At 39.2% G+C, this 19546-nt stretch overlaps 2 protein-coding genes across 2 annotated transcripts; one reads left to right on the forward strand and one right to left on the reverse strand.

The window, feature by feature from the left end:
• The first annotated feature begins 1536 nt into the window (after positions 1 to 1536).
• LOC121971391 (pentatricopeptide repeat-containing protein At1g32415, mitochondrial-like) lies at positions 1537 to 3876 on the forward strand. The gene has a single exon (XM_042522641.1). The coding sequence runs from the start codon at positions 1572 to 1574 to the stop codon at positions 3735 to 3737; it is 2166 nt and encodes a 721-aa protein (XP_042378575.1). The 5' UTR covers positions 1537 to 1571; the 3' UTR covers positions 3738 to 3876.
• A 3800-nt stretch (positions 3877 to 7676) lies between these two features.
• LOC121973709 (transcription factor MYB92-like) lies at positions 7677 to 9009 on the reverse strand. The gene is made up of 4 exons (XM_042525091.1): positions 8928 to 9009; positions 8556 to 8835; positions 7936 to 8472; positions 7677 to 7749 (listed from the first exon to the last, which is right to left on the reverse strand). The coding sequence occupies exons 2-4, from the start codon at positions 8825 to 8827 to the stop codon at positions 7722 to 7724; spliced, it is 837 nt and encodes a 278-aa protein (XP_042381025.1). The 5' UTR covers positions 8828 to 8835; positions 8928 to 9009; the 3' UTR covers positions 7677 to 7721.
• Between the last annotated feature and the right edge of the window lie 10537 nt (positions 9010 to 19546).

Genomic DNA, 19546 nt, shown 5'->3' on the forward strand with positions numbered 1-19546 from the left:
CGATCGCATACATTTGACCCGGTCACAAGGCGGCTCGAGTTATCCGGAACCGGCAATATGAACGGTTCAGATATCGTCTGATCGCTTTTTAGAGTCACGTCCTAATGTTCTATTAGCACTTACGTGGCCCAATTTCCTACTTAAAACAGCCCAATTCCCTGATTAAAAGGCCCGTTAGATAAATAATTACGTGGCTGGGTTTGCTTGGCTCACTAATCATATTTCTTAAGGCAGGGTCTTCCGGATCATTTTTTTTATGGTCTAGTGGATGTGCAACTCGTATTTGTGATTAGATTATGATCATGATTTGATGACAAATGGTTACGATTTCTTCCTGGATTCATCGTCTCTATCATATTATAATTTTTGTTCGGAGCTGGCGGCCGAACGTTGTCCGGAAGACACTCTTACTCAGCGTCTAGTAACCTGACCACTTATTCACCCCGAAGGTCTTCGGGCGGCTTCCGACCGTCCGCTCCGAACAAAAACTATAACCTGGTGGGGATGAAACTCAGAAAGGGATCGCAATTATTTACGATCGGATCATGACCATGATCCGATCGTAAATACGAGTGGTACATCTCTTAGATCATAAAAAATGATCCAGGAGATATGTGCTCATATTTCTTAGGATCCTAAACCATTCAAACTTTGTAATTTTCAAGTTTATTTGATAATGATACTACGTAATAATTTATGATGGGCAGTCCGAATTAAGCCTATAATGCGAAGGAAGATTGGACTTGGTATATGGGCCTTGTAAGAACAAGGATTCCCGAAGATAAGGTACTTAGGAATAGTTTGGAGTCCTACAGCGCTGAGAATTGTATTCGGAGTTATAAGGGTATTACCTAAAAATGGCTAGGCTGCACTGGCTATAGATGATCTAAGGAGGAGGTATGTTAATTCTCTCTTTCACTTAAGTGTAGGAGGGTTCTTACCGGGATAAGGCCGGCTTCCCCGACTGTGTCTTGATCTTGTGCACGAAATCACACTATTTGATAGTGAGAACACAAGAAGCAATCATCCACCAACATACAAGGAGCATTTGGCTACGAGCATCCAAACTCTACGGGATAAAAAAAAAACACAAGTGCTAAAGCAAACTAAGCCTAAAATGAATAAACTCGTCCAAATAATTATTCAAGTTATAAATTTTTAAAGATTATTTGATGGTCTAAAATTTTGATTAATTAGTGAGTTTATATTATAAACTTGTTTATTTATTTAAAAATTTATTTATTTATTTATAAATTTTAATAAAAAATTATTAATGAATATAACAACAATTCAAAATCTTTATTCATAAAACATCAATAAACAGACTTAACACATATTTATTTTATTTAATAAATTATTCAAATTCGTTTTTAATTTAAAATATAAATAAATGTTTTAATGAATATCAAATTTACTTTGGTTCATTTACCTGCTTAATATTTATTAACTTGTTTAAATCTTCGTTATAATTAAAAAAAAAATCTTTAGCGACATCATTTTTCTAAAAAAGGAAAAAGGAAAAAGGCTTGTAAACTGGCGCCTCATCTCTGTTTTCGGCTGCGAAGAGATTGATGCCCCCATGCCGCTTCCGGCCGTCCGCCGCCGCCCTTTCCGGCGACCTACCCCTCCTACAATGTTTGCGCCGCAACGACCTCCCGGCAGCCCGTTGCATCCTCGAAAGCTCTGCCCACGATCCCACTGCCGTCGTCCGCTGGACCGCCGCCATCTCCCGCTTCGCCCGCGCTGGCTTCCTCCCGGAGGCCGTCGCTCTCTTCGACCTCATGCCCCGCCGCAACGTCGTCACTTGGAACGCCCTTATGTCCGCTCACCTATACGCCGGATCCGCTGCTGCCGCCCTCGACGTCTTCTACAGGATGCCGTGCCGCAACGTTGTCTCCTACACTTCCGCCCTCTGCGCGCTCGCCCGCGACGGGCGGATCGAGGAAGCCCGTGCGCTCTTCTCCGCCATGCCAGAACGAAACGTGATCTCCTACAACGCCATGCTCTCCGCTCTGGTCCGGACCGGGGACCTCGCGAGCGCCCGCAAGCTATTCGACGAAATGCCCCACCGAAACGCCGCCTCCGGAAACGCGCTACTCGCCGGGTACGCCGAGAGGGGGCGCATGCCGGAAGCCCGGAGCCTGTTCGAGGAGATGGTGGAGCAGGGTTCCTCCAACGTGGTGTCGTGGACGTCGGTGATCTCCGGGTACGGCCGAGAGGGGAAGATCTGGGAAGCGTACGATCTGTTCCGGGGGATGATTCCCGAGCGCAATGTGGTATGCTGGACGGCGATGATCGGAGGATTCGCGTGGAATGGGTTCCACCACGAGGCGGTGGCGCTGTTCTTAGAGATGAAGCGGACGGCGGACGGTGTGAAGCCCAACGAGGAGACGATGCTCTCGTTGATCTACGCCTGCGCCGGGCTGGGTTTCCCCCTCCTGGGGAAGCAGGTTCACGCGCACTTGCTGGTGCAGGGGACGGGCGAGGAGGACTTCGGCGACGGGAGGTTGACGAAGGGTTTGATCCATATGTACTCTCGGTTCGGGCACATGGACTGTGCGCGCCACCTGTTCGACGGCGGGGCTGACGCTCGCGACGCCGTCTGCTGGAACTCGATGATCGAGGGGTACGCTCGGATCGGGCGACTGGAAGAAGTTCGGCGCCTGTTCGACGAAATCGCCGTCGATACCAGACGGATGTCGTGGATCACGATGATGGTGACGTGGACGACAGTGATCTCGGCGTACTTCAACGCCGGGGAAGTGGAGGAGGCGCGGAGGCTGTTCGACAGAATGCCGCAGCGCGACGCCACCGCGTGGACCGCCCTGATCTCGGGCCTCGTCCGCAACGAGCGGATGGAGGAGGCATTTGCGGCTCTAGCGGAGTCGCGCGCCGACGGGTTCGCCCCGGGGGACTACGCGCTCGCCTCGCTGCTGGGGGCCGTTGGATCTGTTGCCCGCCTGGAGATCGGCGAGCAGGTGCACGGGCTGGTGGCGAAGGTGAATCCGGCGGCCGATCCGGTGCTCCGCAATGCCCTCGTCTCGATGTACGCAAAGAGCGGCGACATGGAGGGCGCGCGGCGGGCGTTCGAGGAGCTGCCGGCGAAGCACGACGTGGTGTCTTGGAACGCGATAGTGATGGGGCTGGCGCACCATGGGCGGGCGGCGGAGGCGCTGCGGCTATTCGAGGCGATGCGAGGGAAAGCGGAGCCGGACGCGGTCACGTGCCTGGGGGCCCTGACGGCGTGCGACCACGCGGGGATGGTGGACCGGGCGGAGGAGGTGCTGCGGTTCATGGCGGAGCAAGAGATCCCGGTGGGGCCGGAACACCTGGCGTGCGTGGTGGGGATGCTGGTCCGTGCCGGGCGGTTCGATGCGGCGAAGCAGCTCGCCTCAGCGTCGCCGGCGGCGGAGGCGTGGGGGGCGTTGTTGGGCACGTGCTTTATCGCGAGCGAGAAGACCGTTGGTGGGACAGCCACGAGGAGGCTTTTGTGGATGGACCCACTAATTCCTTCGGCTCACAAATCTTCCGGCCACGTGTACGGTGTGATCGAAACACAGGAAGATCACGAGGCGTGTCGGAAGGGGCTGAGGAAAAGGCCTGGCTGCAGCTGGGTAGGAGGGAGAGGTAATGTACACGTGTTCGTCTGTGGAGATCGATCGCATCCACGGACAGCCGAGATTTATAGCCTCATGAACCAGATTACCTGCGAGATTAGGAACAGTTGGGATGATTAACAATGCTTTACAAGCATTGTAAAAGAAAACTTATATGTGATTATTAATTTTAACCAAACAATTGCATTTTGTTTATAATATATAACAGTTTTAACTGAAAGTGCTATAACATTTGGACTTGTCGATGATTTACATTTCAGCCCACTTTAATGAGCATGTTGTTTTTCAAAAATAATATTCAATTCATGTTTGTCTGCTTGAACTTTAAGGCAACTAGGCGAGAGTGGTAGTTCTAACGCGCTGCATAAACAATTATTCACCTCTTCTTCGTTGAATCTCTAAAATTTTCAACTTGGGATGACAGTGATACCTCGGATTATAATTTGCAAAATCGCGATCCGGATCATAGGATCGTACGATCCTACGATCCGAAAATCTAAAATCGATCCAGAATCATGCAGAATCATTTTTGCAGTAGGATCGCAGCAAGATCGGTAGGATCGGAACAGAATCGGTAGGATCGAAACAGAATCGGAGCAGGATCGGTGGAAGCTTTGAGAGGTCATAACTTTTGACTCGGATTAAACCACGGAGCCTATAATATATCAAATCAAAGCTCGTTCAGAAATCTTTAATAAATTTCAAAATTTATCCTTAACCATCCTATTTCAAATCCAAAAAATATCATTTAAATCCTTTTCGAATGCCTAAAAGATTTTATCTTTTTTTTTCATCTTATTAGGGTTTTAAATTATTTAAACAAATGTTTAATTATTTTTGAATTAATTTTTTTTATTAATAATATTCTATCATTTCCTTTCTCAAATATAATGAGTTTTTGGATGCCTATTGTCTAGTATTTTATAGCATTAACAGTCTTTAGAAGATTATTTCCGACGTTCATATTTTAATTAAAGGATTCAATAGCTTCTGTTATATACGTCAGGTGCTTTGTTAACCTTTAAATTGAATTATCTTATAAATCAAGAAAATATTTTCGACATTAAATGTATTATTATTATTGTGTTAATAGAAATTTTATATTATTTCATTTTATGATATGAAAATATAAATATTATTACTATGCGAGAATGATAGTTGAATTACAAGTTAATTTAAATTTGTACATGTAGTAATGTAATTTGAGGTATTGAGTATATATATACAAAATTAGTTAGTTATTTATATATAAATGAGTTTTTAGGTATTTTTCTAATTATTAATCATGTATGATAAGATTTTAAAGGTTTTTGATAGGATCGTACGATTCTATGATCTAATCCTGACTGATCCGATCCTGACCCTAAATCGATTCTGCGTAGAATCGTGATTCTACAAACTATGCCCCGGAATAGGATCCTACTAGAGAATGATTAGAATGAATGATAGGCAAATTTACATGTGCAATCACATAATTGTTTCACAAGTATTCGACGTAGCTTTCTCCATTGGCTTGAACTTCGGACTTCCTCCTCCAACTCGAACACCCGAGTTCCTCGCCCTACTCGAACTGAATTCCCCCTCAACTTCGGCCCCTGAGTTCTACACTTTGGAATAAGGTTACTCCCAAATGACATATATTGATCTACCTAGTGAATGTAAACGGTCCGGTTCTACATTCCGTCAACCAAGAAGTGTGGTTATTCCTACCGTCACACTTAATTTCACCCGTAGTTCAATCACCGATAGTATGCTTTACATAGGAATTAATTTTGATTGTTTGGAAATGCACACTGATTCTTACTACCACACCAAGCTAAGTGACAAAAAGGTGAAATGCACTCAGAACTTATGAGATCTACTCGGATGGATCTAGTGACTAGCGCATGAGGTGTTGTCACAATGAGGTCTGGGGTTCGAATCTCGACAAAGCAGAGGTAAATACCTCCCTTATGTGCTAGTCACTATTCCAAAGACTAGTAGCCGCCTGTGATTTACCTCCTCCGTGTTAATCTTGAGATGGGTTGACGGGGACGCTAGGGACGAGCGTATTCATCTTTTGTCAAAAAAGGCGAAATGCAATTAATTTTGATTTTTTTTTCTCTTACAACCACACCAAGCTCATGGGGCAGCAGCCTAGGCTTATAAAGGCTAAATAAACACCCCTCTAATAGTCTAATGTTATCTTATTTGCGTAGGCCGGGTCAGTGCTTCCAGCTTTGACAATCTTCAACTTGGAGTCCTGTTCATCTTCTACATCAATATCTGTTTTGGTATCAAATTTACGCAGCATAGGGCACTAGTAAAATAAACTAGTTGCAGCCGTTTATGTACGTCGGTTCAGGTTTTGAAACCCTACTTTTTTTTTACCTTTTTAACAACAATTCAGGTGTCTAGATTTCACCCTTGATTAATTTTTAAAGTAGACCGTCTTTTTTCCGATTTCACTTTCCGAATAAATTCACAATATAATTTATGCATATTGAGTGATCGATTTTTAGAATATTAATTAATTCCTATTAAGATTCGAATTCATCCTCTTATTTAATTTATTCTCTTAGATATTTTACCATTGCACTAAGCAAATGGAGGGCTTTGAAACCACCCTATTCTTCTCCATTGTTAGGTGGGTGTTTGTTTCTTACAGGTGGCATGGTTTAGCTACTCTGTCCCCTATTCTATCTTATTTCTATGTCCCTTGTGGAACAAGCTACATTCAAGTGTGAAGCAATGGATTCTTTTGCCATATAAACTGACTTAGCTTACAAAGGACATTCAGATGGAGACTTACACACTACTTTTAATTTCTTGCTTAGATTTTTTATTTTTGTATTTTTTATTTAATTATTATTATTATTTTTATGATTGATGAGTCAAAGGATCTCTTTTAACTTGTTTGTTGTTTCCTTCACGGAAGGTGCAGTCAGTCTCAGCTCCAACTAACAACTACCATGCTTATCATTTTGATATCTACTTTCTTTTTATTATTATTATTATTTTTATGTATCCTCTTACTAGATATATCTCTTTAAAACGACATTCTTTTTTTTATTTATATTGTCAAAAAGTACTCCTCTTTTACAATTTATCAAAATAATCTGCCACTTATAGTTTTGATATAAAAAATATCCCTTTATATTCTATTTTGAAGTGATTTTTTACCTTCTTGCTGGAGCGGCATTAATAAAAAATTATTATAAAGTGGTGATTTTTTTTTTTTTGACAATTTAGGTGTTCAAATTTCGCCTCATTAATTTTAAAGATAAATCTAAAACACAACTTATGTATATTTAGAAATCGAATATTATCTCTATTAATATTTAAATTTTAATCTTTTTATTTATTCTTATAAGTGTTTTACCATTGCATTACTATATCGGTGGTGCAATTTGATCACTTCATATGGTGGTGCAATTTTGATCAAATTTGTTTCAAAGGGATACAGCTTTGATAAAGCTGCTCGTGCCTTCATAACAATATTATCTATAAGGTGGTACAATTTTGATTAAAATGACTCAGGCATAACGTGCATAGAAAAGTGTTTTTGTTCCTATTGATACTTGTATGGATATTTTTTTTAAGACAAAATGCTCTTTATAATTTATCAGTTTATATTTTATATTTCACGATATTGAATCATTTGGATTGAATGATATCATTGTTTTACTCGAGTAGAAAAGTATTTCAAGTATCAAATTATGGATGAAATATTATTTTCAGCTTTAACTAAAACTTTGACAAAAACTACTTTAATTGGTGAAATTTTGGTCAAAGCTCAAGGCTAGCTGCTCCAGTATAATACAACTTTAATTAAATTTATCCTAAATTGATCAATGCGAGCTATTCTAAAGTTGAGCGTAGAAAGATATTTGGGATATTAAATGGAGGTGTACTTTTAATGGGAGAGGTGTACTTGTAATCCATATAGATAATTATATATGAACACCCTTTTCATTTTCTGAAAAAAAGAACCACTCTTTATTCAACTGTTTACATCAACATATTGTTTACACATAAACAAAAAAATCTAATGTTCAGAAATGTTTTTGTTCTACAATATTAATCACGCACACTGCTTTCGCCAATCCATGAATAATTCTTCTTCTAGGGTTCATCCGGCCATGCCATTTGACTGCAAACAAGAAAAATTAGGGTTCTTTAGTCAGTGTTTTCTGATAATAATCATAAAAGGATAGTCCGGTGTACTAATTTTCCATCAATGTAAAGTTTCAAAAAAGATTATTATACGTAATTTAACAGTTGCATTATATTAATGAAAAAGGAAAAAAAAATAGTAAACACAAGTGTAATATCTTACTCTATTATGTCTTTCCAGAAATCACTGTCTTCCCAGGCCTCACCAGTTGCGTCAGTGCTCGAATTCTCCGCCTGCTCCGGCGCCGGCGCCGGCGCCGGAAAAGAGTTTGTGCTGCTGATCTCCATGCTCGCCTCCTCGTCCATGGGCAAACTGTTCATGCTGTGGTTAGTGCTGCCCAGTGGAATATTAATTGATCTCTGCAGATCGAGCAAGTTTGCGTTTGGGGCGGCGGCGATGGCGGCGGCAGCGGCGACGGGGGAGGTGGCGCTGCTGCCTGTGAGAAGCTGGAGGATGCTCTGCAGCAGCTGCAGTTTGAGGAGGTGAGCTACGTCTACTTGAGGATCGAGAGCATTGCCCAAGTGGGTGGCGGCGCTGGGGCAGAGCAAGCTGGAAAGCAGGTTGAGATTCGCCGGCGCCGGGCGGTGAGTCACCGGATCGATGCCCATCCGCAGGAGCTTCTTCCTCAGGTGCGTGTTCCAGTAGTTCTTGATCTCGTTGTCGGTCCTTCCCGGCATCTTCGCGGCGATCGACGACCACCTGAAAATCGATCGCGCGACTATAAATTGAACAACTCCGTCGATCAAAGATCGAATTTTTCTGGTTTAGAATCGAAGAATTACTTGTTTCCGAGGAGGGAATGGAGGCGGATGATGAGCTGCTCCTCCTCGTCGGTGAACTTTCCGCGCTTGATGTCCGGCCGGAGGTAGTTGGTCCAGCGGAGCCGGCAGCTCTTGCCGCAGCGGTTGAGGCCGGCGAGCTTGGGGATCCGCTGCCAGCTGCCGCGGCCGTGCTTCTCCACGTACTCGGCCAGCTTCTGGTCCTCCTCCGGCGTCCACGGCCCCTTCTTTACGGCGGCGCCCGCCGCCTCGTCCCTCGCCGGCGATCTCACCATCGCCTCCCCTGCAACAAACCAAACATGCCTTAATTAACTAATCCATCATTTACACTATAATTAATTAAGAAAAATGGTGGAAAAGCAAGATTAAACTCACAATGAAAAAGCTAATTAAGCGAGATTAATGGAGGGAGAGACGGAGAGGAAGAGGAAAGAAAGGATGAGGAAATCGGTTGCGGAGCTGGTGGTGGGATTTTATAGCGGTTTTGAGTGTTGACTAATTAGAAATTAACATGGATAAGTGATTAGTAATAATTATGTGATTAATTTAGATAATTAGGACTCCATGAATAGAATAGATAATTAGGCCTCCAAAGATAAGTTGAACTTAAAATACGAAGTTATTAAAATTATTATTCTAGACTGACTTATTTTTTTTAACAGAAAATTAAAAGGAGACAATTATCAAAATAATCGTCTCACTCATAATTTGATACCTTAAATACCCTTCTATGCTTTATCCTGAGGCAGGTACGAGTATGAACAAAGCTGCTTCAAGGTGGAGATGAGATACTTTAGTCGATGCTATTCCGAGTATAGGGGTATTTTGGGTATCAAATATAGCATGAGTTAACAAACTAAATAAATATATATATTTAAATTTAGTTATTTAATTAAATTTGTATATGTTAAACAAATATTAACATCCTCCTAATTATCTAACTAATCATATGATTACTAATACTTTATGTTATTTCTATTTAGGTGGAAATTGAAAGGATATATATACACACGTGGCTTTATATATTGAAGCCACGTGTGTTCATATGCTCACATGGAAAATACTAAAAGAGGATGAACAAAATCTAGAGTTAGAACAAAAACGGGAAGTAGCTGAAGATTAGGTTTGTCATTTGCCACTTGATCATTTGAGTTAATCAAAAGTCAAAAAGGTAATTATGCGGTTTACAAGTCAAATTTGGGAAGGAACTTGACTATTCCAATTGCCCTATAATTATACATAATCACCATAATTGATGTGTGTTTAGTTAATTAATGACTTGATTTAGGTAAATTTGTACTTAGATGTGTTGTAAAATATTTGAATAGTACATAAAATTTATTTTAAAATGTAATAATAATTATTATAATATTGTTTATGTTGCATCTTTGATGACTTTTTGGGGTTATTATTTAATTAAAGAATTAGAATGTTTTTTTTGTTAGGTATCAATTAGTTGAGTTTTGGTAGCATTAAGCTTGATCTTACAACTGAATAGTAGTCTTTGTATTAACTTAATTAGGAAGTGGTTGTAATATGATCAAATTACAATCATTTTTTAATTGTTTTTAGTGAATTGATAAGGAAAATATTATTTTTTAGTTGAGTTTAAATGGATGGATATTAAAAGGAAAATATGCAAAAGTAAATGGTCAAAAGAGGGTCGTTTATTTTTCATTATCATAAAAATTAATGTGCCTAGCTCATTTAAAAAAATATATATTAAAAACACATACTTCATATCAAATGTTATTCACTAAGGGGGAGAAAAAGAGAGATTACCGGCCAGTAATATGAAAGTTTCGCAACAATTATTAGGTGACTCTGCAGAATTGTTAAGTTTAGAGAGGCCGACCATCTCTGATAATTATATATATGCAACCAAAGACTATTAGCATCACATGCAATATGAAAGATCAAGTAGAGAAAGCAGTTTCCAAATCAAATTTCTGAATATTGAAGAGATAAATAATAACACGACCTTTGAACCTTGAACAACAACTTAGGTCATCATCTTAAGAACACAATAATATGCATCTAGCTTAGGCATATTAAATGGGACAAATTCCATTATATGATTGCTATTATTTTTGACTGGTTTATGATAATTCAGCATATATTGAAAAACCAATTGCAAAGCAAAATGTCAGTTTCATTCATAGTAGATAAACAAACCAAAACAGATAGCACAAGCATATCTTACTAATTACATCATATATATATATATATATATATATATTTTTTTTTTTAGGTAATTAAGTCATTTTTCCTTTTTATAATTAGAGTTTAGGTTTCTTAACTTAACTATATAAGATTTTATATTCTATATATATATATATATATATATATATATATATATATATATATATATATATATATATATATATATATATATATATTTAGGTAATTAAGTCATTTTTCCTTTTTATAATTAGAGTTTAGGTTTCTTAACTTAACTATATAAGATTTTATACTCTGTATTTCTAAGTATTAATTTTAGATTCAATAATATGACTAATTTTTTCTTTTACTTAATTTCTACAAAATATCAGAGTGGTTCTCCTTCTCTAACCTAATTTTTTTTGTCGCTCTTGTTACTGCTTCCTGTTGTTGTTGTCATCTCCTATTGCTGCTGTTGATTTCGACGCCAACATTTTTTTCTGCTGATTTCGACGCCAACGTTCTGTGCTACCAATTTCGACGTCGACGCTCTTTTCCACCGATTTTGGCATTGACGCCATGCCCTGCCAATTTTGGTATCGACACTCTTTTCTGTCGATTTCGACGCCAATGCTTTGTTATGCCGATTTTGGTGTCGACGCTTTGTTATATTGATTTCGGTGTCGTCACCCTGTGTTGTCGATTTCGGCACTGACATCCTTTTCTACTGATTTTAACACTTGCACCTTGTGCTACCGATTTCAACATTTGACATCTTTTTTACCTCGGATTCTTTGTGTGACCACGAGTCGTCCTGACACCAGTTTTTACGAATTGTAAAGATGTGTATCCTTATAGTTTGATTATTCTAAGCATTATTCATTCTGTCATCATGTCTTATCGTGCAGATGTTTCATGGAAATATGATTCGTATATGTTGGAGCAGTTTCAACAGTTTCTTACCTCACAACCCTCTTTCATGTCAGTTTTCTCTCATATAGATTTGTCATCATCTGATATTTCAGGTATATCTTCATCCTTGTGAATTTTGGACTTTAGTATGTCCTATCATATGTCATCTAATTTATCATCTTTTGTTTCTTTTTCTCTCAGTTCATCTATATCTATTGTGATTGTTGATGGTACTCCTATGTCATTAATAGATGTTGGTTCAATTGTTACACTTGTTTATCTCTTACTGATGTTTATTATGCTCTGAATCTTTACTTTAAATCTTGTTTCTGTTGGTTAATTATATGAGTCTGGATACATAGTCTCTTTTTCTTTATCCAATTGTTATGTTCAGGACCCGTAATCTCAGAGACAGATTAGGATAGGTCGTAGGTAAGAAGGACTCTATGGTTTATATCAACTCAAAGTACCAGAAGTTGTAGCTTCAAGTGTAGATTTATTATCTTTTCATCTAAGTCGTTCATCTTCTGATTTTCATTTGTGATACTCTCATTTAGGTCATATTTCATCATCTTGTTTGTAATTTTTTGCTTCTACAGGAGTATTAGGACATTTAAAAAGTTCTGATATTTCTAATTATAGTGGTTATAAACTGGTCAAATTTTCTATCTTACCATTTTCTAAAAGACTTTCTTTTCCTTCCGCTATATTTGATGTTATCTATTCTGATGTGTGAGGACCCTCTCCTATTCCTACAAAAGGGGGTCAAGCTATTATGTTTCATTTATTGATGATTGAACTTGTTACTCTTAGGTCTATTTTATAAAACACAGGTCTGATTATTTTACCATTTTCAACAACTTCAGAGCTCTTGTGAAAACTCAACATTTTAGTATTATAAAATATTTTCGTTGTGATTTGAAGGTGAATACACTTTGAATCATTTTTGCATTTACTTGCTTCTGATGGTACTATTCATCAAATCTCGTGTACAGATACTCCTAAATAGAATGATGTGTCTGAACGAAAACATAGACATCTTATTGAAACAACTGTTCATTTTTATTGTCTGTCAGTGTTCCTAGTACCTTTTGGGGGAAGCAATCCTTACCGCTGCTCACGTGATTAATATAATTCTAACCTCACACAATTAGGCTTGTTACATTTTGAAAAATTGTATGGACATGCTCCTCTCTATTCCTCTTTGCGTATTTTTGGTTGTACTTGCTTTGTCCTTCATCCACATGTCAAGCGTAATAATTAGTCTCTCAGTTTGCTCTTTGTATCTTTTTATGTTATGATGTTAGTCAAAAAAAATATTGTTACTTTGATCCTGTTATTCAAAAATTGTATGTCTCTTGTCATGTTGTATTTCTTGAGCATATTTCATTCTTTTCTATTCCAGCTAGTTCGCATAATATGACAAAGTCAGATCTACTTTGTATTGATCCTTTCAATATCGACATTGAGGAAGCTTCACCCACAGCTTCTACTGATAACTCAACTGAATCTGGTATTTTGATTCCCGAGATATCTGCTCCACATGCTCCTCTTTTTTCCACTACCCAATCATCTCCTAAGGTTGTGGATGATCCTTCTCTCCACCGTTGTCAATCCACTCATATTCGTAAGTCTACCAAACTACCATATTTTGTTTACTCTTATTATTCTCATTTTTTTGCTTCATTTGTTGCGTTTATTCATTGTTTTTATGAGTCTATATCTTATACAAAAGTTGTTTATAACTTTGGCAGAATGCTATGGCTAATGAACTAACTACTTTACATCAGACTCATACATGAGATTTGATTCCGTTGCCATCAGGAAAACACACTATTGATCCTTGTTGGGCATATAAGATCAAAACTAAGGGGGCGTTTGGTTCAAATTTATCAATCGGAATGGTAATGAATTTGATTATAGGGTCAATAGGAATGGGAATCAGAATTACATTATCAATGTTTGATTCAAATTACGGAATGAATATGATTATAATTGATAATGTTTGTTTCAATCAGCATTAGTAATGAGAATCAAATAAATTTCCAGTTTTACCCTTAGTAATTAATGCATTAAAAATTATAAAAAAAAATGTTATCTCAAATAATTCCATTTTATTACAAAAAATGGCTAAATAGAATGTAGAAAATTGGGCAATTTGTGAAAATGTTTAAGTTGACATATCCAATATTCTCCCATGATCAGTAACACAGCAAATATAATTCGACGTGGTGTTTGTGTGTATATATATCAAAATAAATGGATATAAACTTCTTGAATGTAACTTTAGACCAAAACTTAGGTTGTTAGGGCAGGGAAACACAAAATAAAACTACACATATGCATCACATCAAGAAGTTATTTTAGGGGATAAATAGGTATGAAAGGGTTCAAAAGGAATATATTTTTCTATCATGACAACCAGATTTCGGCCACAATCCCTAGAGTTTTTTCAACAATTTAATCATTTCCCACGGCTTCAAACCGAAATCCGATAATAGGCACTCACAGAGTACCGTGGACAAAAAATAAACAAAAAGGGAAACCGCGACATCTTACTCGATAGCTCTAAGGGAATTTCTGGCCACCGCAACATCGATTTCGAGCAGGGCATCCCGTCCCTCAACTGAAGCCTCAAAACCTTCGGCCATCTCACCACCGTCTTCGGTGGCCATGGGTGGTACGCACCGAGCCTCAAAATAGAACCCTAAAATGGTTCCACCGACGGAAGGGGACACGGTGTGGCTGCCGCTGCGTCGGGCGGCTTCTAGGGTTTGGCCGCGTCGATCGATGTCAAGGTGGTTCCGCTTTCCCCCGTGGAGGAAGAAGAAGGGCCAGCGAGGGAGATATGGATCGCGTGGGGAAGGAGAAGGGAAGAGAGGGAGAATGGCGGAAGGCGAAGATGGGACGGGCATTTTTGGTATTAAGGGGAAATGTTGATTACTGCAAATAAGGGAATAGATGATTGAAGGGGTGGGATACGGGAATGAACCATTACCCACTAATCAAGAATCATTCCCTTATTTTTATTCCCATTCTTGTAAACCAAACACTAACATTGATTGCTATTCCCATTCCCTACTTGTATTCCCCCATCCAAACGTCCCCTAAAGCTGATAGATCTATTAAACGATATAAAGCTCATCTTGTTACTAAAGGTTATTTTCAGGACTATGACATGAATTATGAGAAAATATTTGTTCTTGTTGTAAAAATGACGACTATTCGTACTTTGATTGCTATTGTTTTTGTTTGTCAGTGGAGAATATATATCTCAGATGGACGTCAAGAATGTATTTTTAAATAGTGATTTTCATGAAGAAGTTTATATGAAACCTCCTCTTGATATTTCACACTAACTTGGTGAAGTTTGAAGGCTTCGTAAAATGCTTTATGATCTCAAACAAGCACCTCGTGCTTAGTTTGAGAAATTCTCTACATTGATTACTTTGCTTGGTTTTCATCCTAGTAATCATAATTCAGCATTGTTTGTCAAATGTACGAGTGCAGGTCATATTCATTTATCATTGTATATTGATAACATGATTATTACTTGTGATGATTATGATGGAATTACTTCTTTGAAGTCTGAGTTCTTGTTGTTTTGCTATGAAAGATATTGATAACATCATTTATCTTTGAAGTCTGAGTATCTCTTATTGATGATTCGGAAATGCTCTAGAGAGATAATATTTCTCTACCTCCTTCGGTTTAGCTTGTCAGAAGTTCTTGAACCAGAAAAGGAGGAATCGCGGTATAATGGTTTATAGGGCGATGATCAGTTGACTCGTCTAGCGTTGTTCCTTGGGAGGTCCTAACTCATGGACCGATTAGATATGGGTAGATATCCTCAATGGTACATTTAGATATATCATCTGTAGTGATGTAGTGTATGTGGTGTTAGTTACTTAACACCTACAAAGTTCCACCATTATCGAGTAGAAATATCATATGATAATCTTCGAGGAGCAGAGTGATGATATACAATTATGTCGGTTAGTTATTTGTTGATGGTGCTCCTCTACCCTTGTGTCCATTGCTTGTCACTAAAGGTTATTGAACCTCATGTGGAGCAATCGTAGTATGATGGATTGCAAGACAATGTTTAGTCGTCTCAGCTAACTTTGTCTCTATAAGTAGCTCATGACCTTGAGCACATGATCATTTACTGAAAGTCTTGAAGTCTATGTGTTAGATTAGGATGTTCGATATTTTATCGACATTTGTCGGAGGACATTTTACGATACGACTATGAGAGTTGTGAAGATATTCTCTTGATGGGTAGACTTTTAGTTAGGAGGTTGAGTAACCCTTTGGATTTTGGATCATCATTCCCTTACAGTGGATTTTTGGGTATTTGAATGGATGAGATTAGACATACTCTTTGGATATTTTTGAATAAGATGAGTAGAGTTTTGTATATTCATATCTCATGGATTGATGGTAGTTCTACCATTTGGAGAGTTGTTGGTCATTGATTAGGAAATTAAGGGACACCCTTGAATTTTTGTTGTGACACACTTTTGGTAGGATGGTGATACATTTCTACATCTTGATTGTAGCTCATGATGAGAACAGATCAGTGGAAAATTAGACTTGTGAGTACATGACTAGTCTGTCTCACTAAAGATGTATAAATTTTCCCACCAGATATGATCCCTGTAGTGGTACAACATAAACGTGCAATGTTGAACCAAGTTGGATATTCATATTTGTTGGCAGTGAGTGTTGAAGGATGGATGCCTTTGTGCAGGAAGCTATCATTTGTTGACGATCTATTCGTGGATATTGTTGATGATCAGATTACGAACCTATTGCTAGTGATTTTACGGTAGAGAATATCTGTTGTATGGATATTATGAGTCTTTAGTTTTACCATTTAAACTTACAGTGCTCTAGATGTTTTCATGGACTCGGTGAATTTGGTATTCTTAGGGTATTTGGATCAGTGATGTTGTCTTCAGTGACAATATTATGATCTATTCCAGATCCGAGGTGGATCACGTACACTATCTTCGCATAGTTCTAGAGATGTTTCAACGGAAACATCTATATGCGAAGTTTAGTAGTACGTATTTTGATGTCTTCTGTGAGATTTCTGGAACACATGATCACCAGTAGAGGTACACCTATGGATCCACAGAAGATAGAAGCAGTTACCAGTTGAGAATAGTCGTAGTCTATATAGGAGACTCACAGTTTCCTTGGTCTGGCTGGATATTATCGGAGAATGATTGAGGGTGCATTTAGCATTATGTCGTTGATTAGACTGTCTAGGAAAGGAATGGAACTTTCCTGGATAGATACTTATAAGATCAGTTTTAGGAGTTGAAACGAAAAGCTGTTAACTGCACCCGTCTTGTTGGGGTTGCAAAGTTGTAAATATAGTCCCACATTGAAAACACATGGGAAAGATTATGAGTTTATAAGAGAAAGATATCTCCATTGGTATGAGACCTTTTGGGTAAAGTCCAAGAGCAAAACCATGAGGGTCTAGACCTAAAGTGGACAATATCATACTATTGTGGAGATATCTAAATTCTTTTCGATCCTACAATTGGTATCAGAGCCCGGACTGCCAGAAGGTTTAACCGCCGATTCTGCACAAAAGCTATGGTCTAATTGAGCCATGTGGGTACAATATTGACCTCGAACAAAGGAAGTGAGGGCTCCTATGTTCGGATCTAGAGGACCAGACACCAGACAGGAAGTCCTAGTTGCAACTAGGCAAGGAAGTCCTAGTTAGTCGGATGGACCGAGGGGCAGGAAGACCTGGTTGGTCGATGATCGGACGTGAGAAGCCTGTGATCCTTTGTTTAAGGGAGGAATTGTTGGGGTTGCAAATATAGTCCCACATTGAAAACACATGGGAAAGATCATGGGTTTATAAGAGAAAAATATCTCTATTGGTATGAGACGTTTTGGGTAAAGCCCAAGAGCAAAATTATTAGGGTCTAGACCCAAAGTGGACAATATCATACTATTATGGAGATATCTAAATTCTTTTCGATCCTACACGTCTTAGTATTACTTTCTAGTGTAGATGGATTGTACTCTACATAGATGTATCATATTTGGGGTTTGGAGTCATTCCGATGTAGCATGAGCAGAGTAGTCTTACGCCAGTAGATAAAATTCTCGAGTAACGGGAATGAGATTCTTTATTTCTGTGGGAAGTTATGTGTATTCCTGAGTCACTTCTTATCCGGGAGGAGTTACTGCAGGAAATACCTCGATATGGATTTGTGATACATTTGGGTGACACCCGATGTATAAGGTCTTGAAGTGTTCCGATAGGTGGAGCGACATGAAGGAAGATATCGTGGAGTTGTAGCTTGACATCTAGCATGTCACCAAGTGGATGCTGAGCATCAGAGACTAGCAAGATTATTTCAGTAGATTCGGATATTGGAATGGAAATGAGAGCATGATATGATGGACTTTGTTATGAGATTACCCAGGACGTAGAGAGGATGTGATACGATTTGGGTAATCGTTGGTTGTTGATTAGCTTTGTTCACTTTCTACCGATCCATAGGGCGGACTCTTTGGATCGCTTAGTAGGTTTATACTATAGAGAGATTACTGGACCTCATGGTATATCTTTGAGTATTGTATCGAACGGAGATCTATGATTCACATCACAGTAGTGGCAGATTTTACAGCAGAGTTTGGATTCGGAGCTTCACTTTAGTATAGATTTTCACCCTCAGACAGATGGACAGTCTGAGCGCACTAAATAGATGATAGAGGATTTATTGATAGTGTGCAGTATGGATTTCAGATATAATTGATTTACCCATAGTGGGCTAGGTTGCGGTGTGGGAGTAGCGGAAGTTGGATGAGCTCATAACCCAAAGAGTCATCCCTTGCAGTTGGAAATTCGTTAATGATACTTGGATGGAGTAGTTTATGAGTGTGATGTGTGGTTGTTATCCTTGGATGAGGATCCTTGAGTTGAGAAGTAAATTTGGGGATCAAATTTTTATTAGTGGGGGAGAATGTAAAATACGACACTCAAATAATAAATGAAATAATAAGGTTATTTGAGAAATAATCTTATTGGATTTTTCGGGAATTTTTAGAAATTTTCTAGGATTTAAACGGAGTTCGTATGAGTCGTTTAAGAGGATAAAGCTATCTGGCGTAGAGAATCCTATTTGGAATACCATTTAAGTGGGAGTTGATTAAGGAGTAAACATAGACTTAATTAAAGCTAACCTAAGGTTAGATTAATTAACCTAGATATAAACTTAGCTTTCCTCTTCCTCCACTAGACCGATGCACGCCTCCTCCTCCTCTCCCGATCACGCTAGTTTTTCCCTTTCTCTCACGCACGTCGCCGGCGCCGGTGTCGTCGATACGATGGTCGCCACAACCCTAAGACATCAACGCTCTTCTACTGCCATCCGTCATCGATCTCCACTGTCGGTTCCTTCCTTCAACCGACTGAGTCCATGCCCTAGCTTCTCTGCCGCCATCGTCGCCTCCCTCGTCGCCATCGTTGATCGTCGTTCACGGCTCCTCATCGACACCACTTCTCTTCCTCCCCTCTCCTGGTCGAGGACACCAGGAGCTCACCAGAAGTCAAGCCCCTTTGGTTGTGCCCTAGCCCTAGATCACCTTTGCACGGATTGGCTCTCGACCAAGAAGGTGAACCCGACCCCTAGCTTGGATCTTCCTTCGCCGCGTTTGCGAGTTGTGCCTTCTACCGTCGGAACACTCGGTCCCAGCCATACCTTGGCATGACGAGAAGTGTCTGGCCACGAGAAGGTATGGTTGCCTCCTTACCCTCCCTCGCTCTTGTTGGAATGTATACTAAAAACCTAGTTTTTTGTATAAATATTTATTTAGAAATAAAGAATCACATTGGTCAAATGTCTACATTTATATGCTAAGTGTAGTTGTTCAATTAATTTATA

Source organism: Zingiber officinale, chromosome 4A (assembly GCF_018446385.1).
Source record: "Zingiber officinale cultivar Zhangliang chromosome 4A, Zo_v1.1, whole genome shotgun sequence".
Taxonomy (NCBI): domain Eukaryota; kingdom Viridiplantae; phylum Streptophyta; class Magnoliopsida; order Zingiberales; family Zingiberaceae; genus Zingiber; species Zingiber officinale.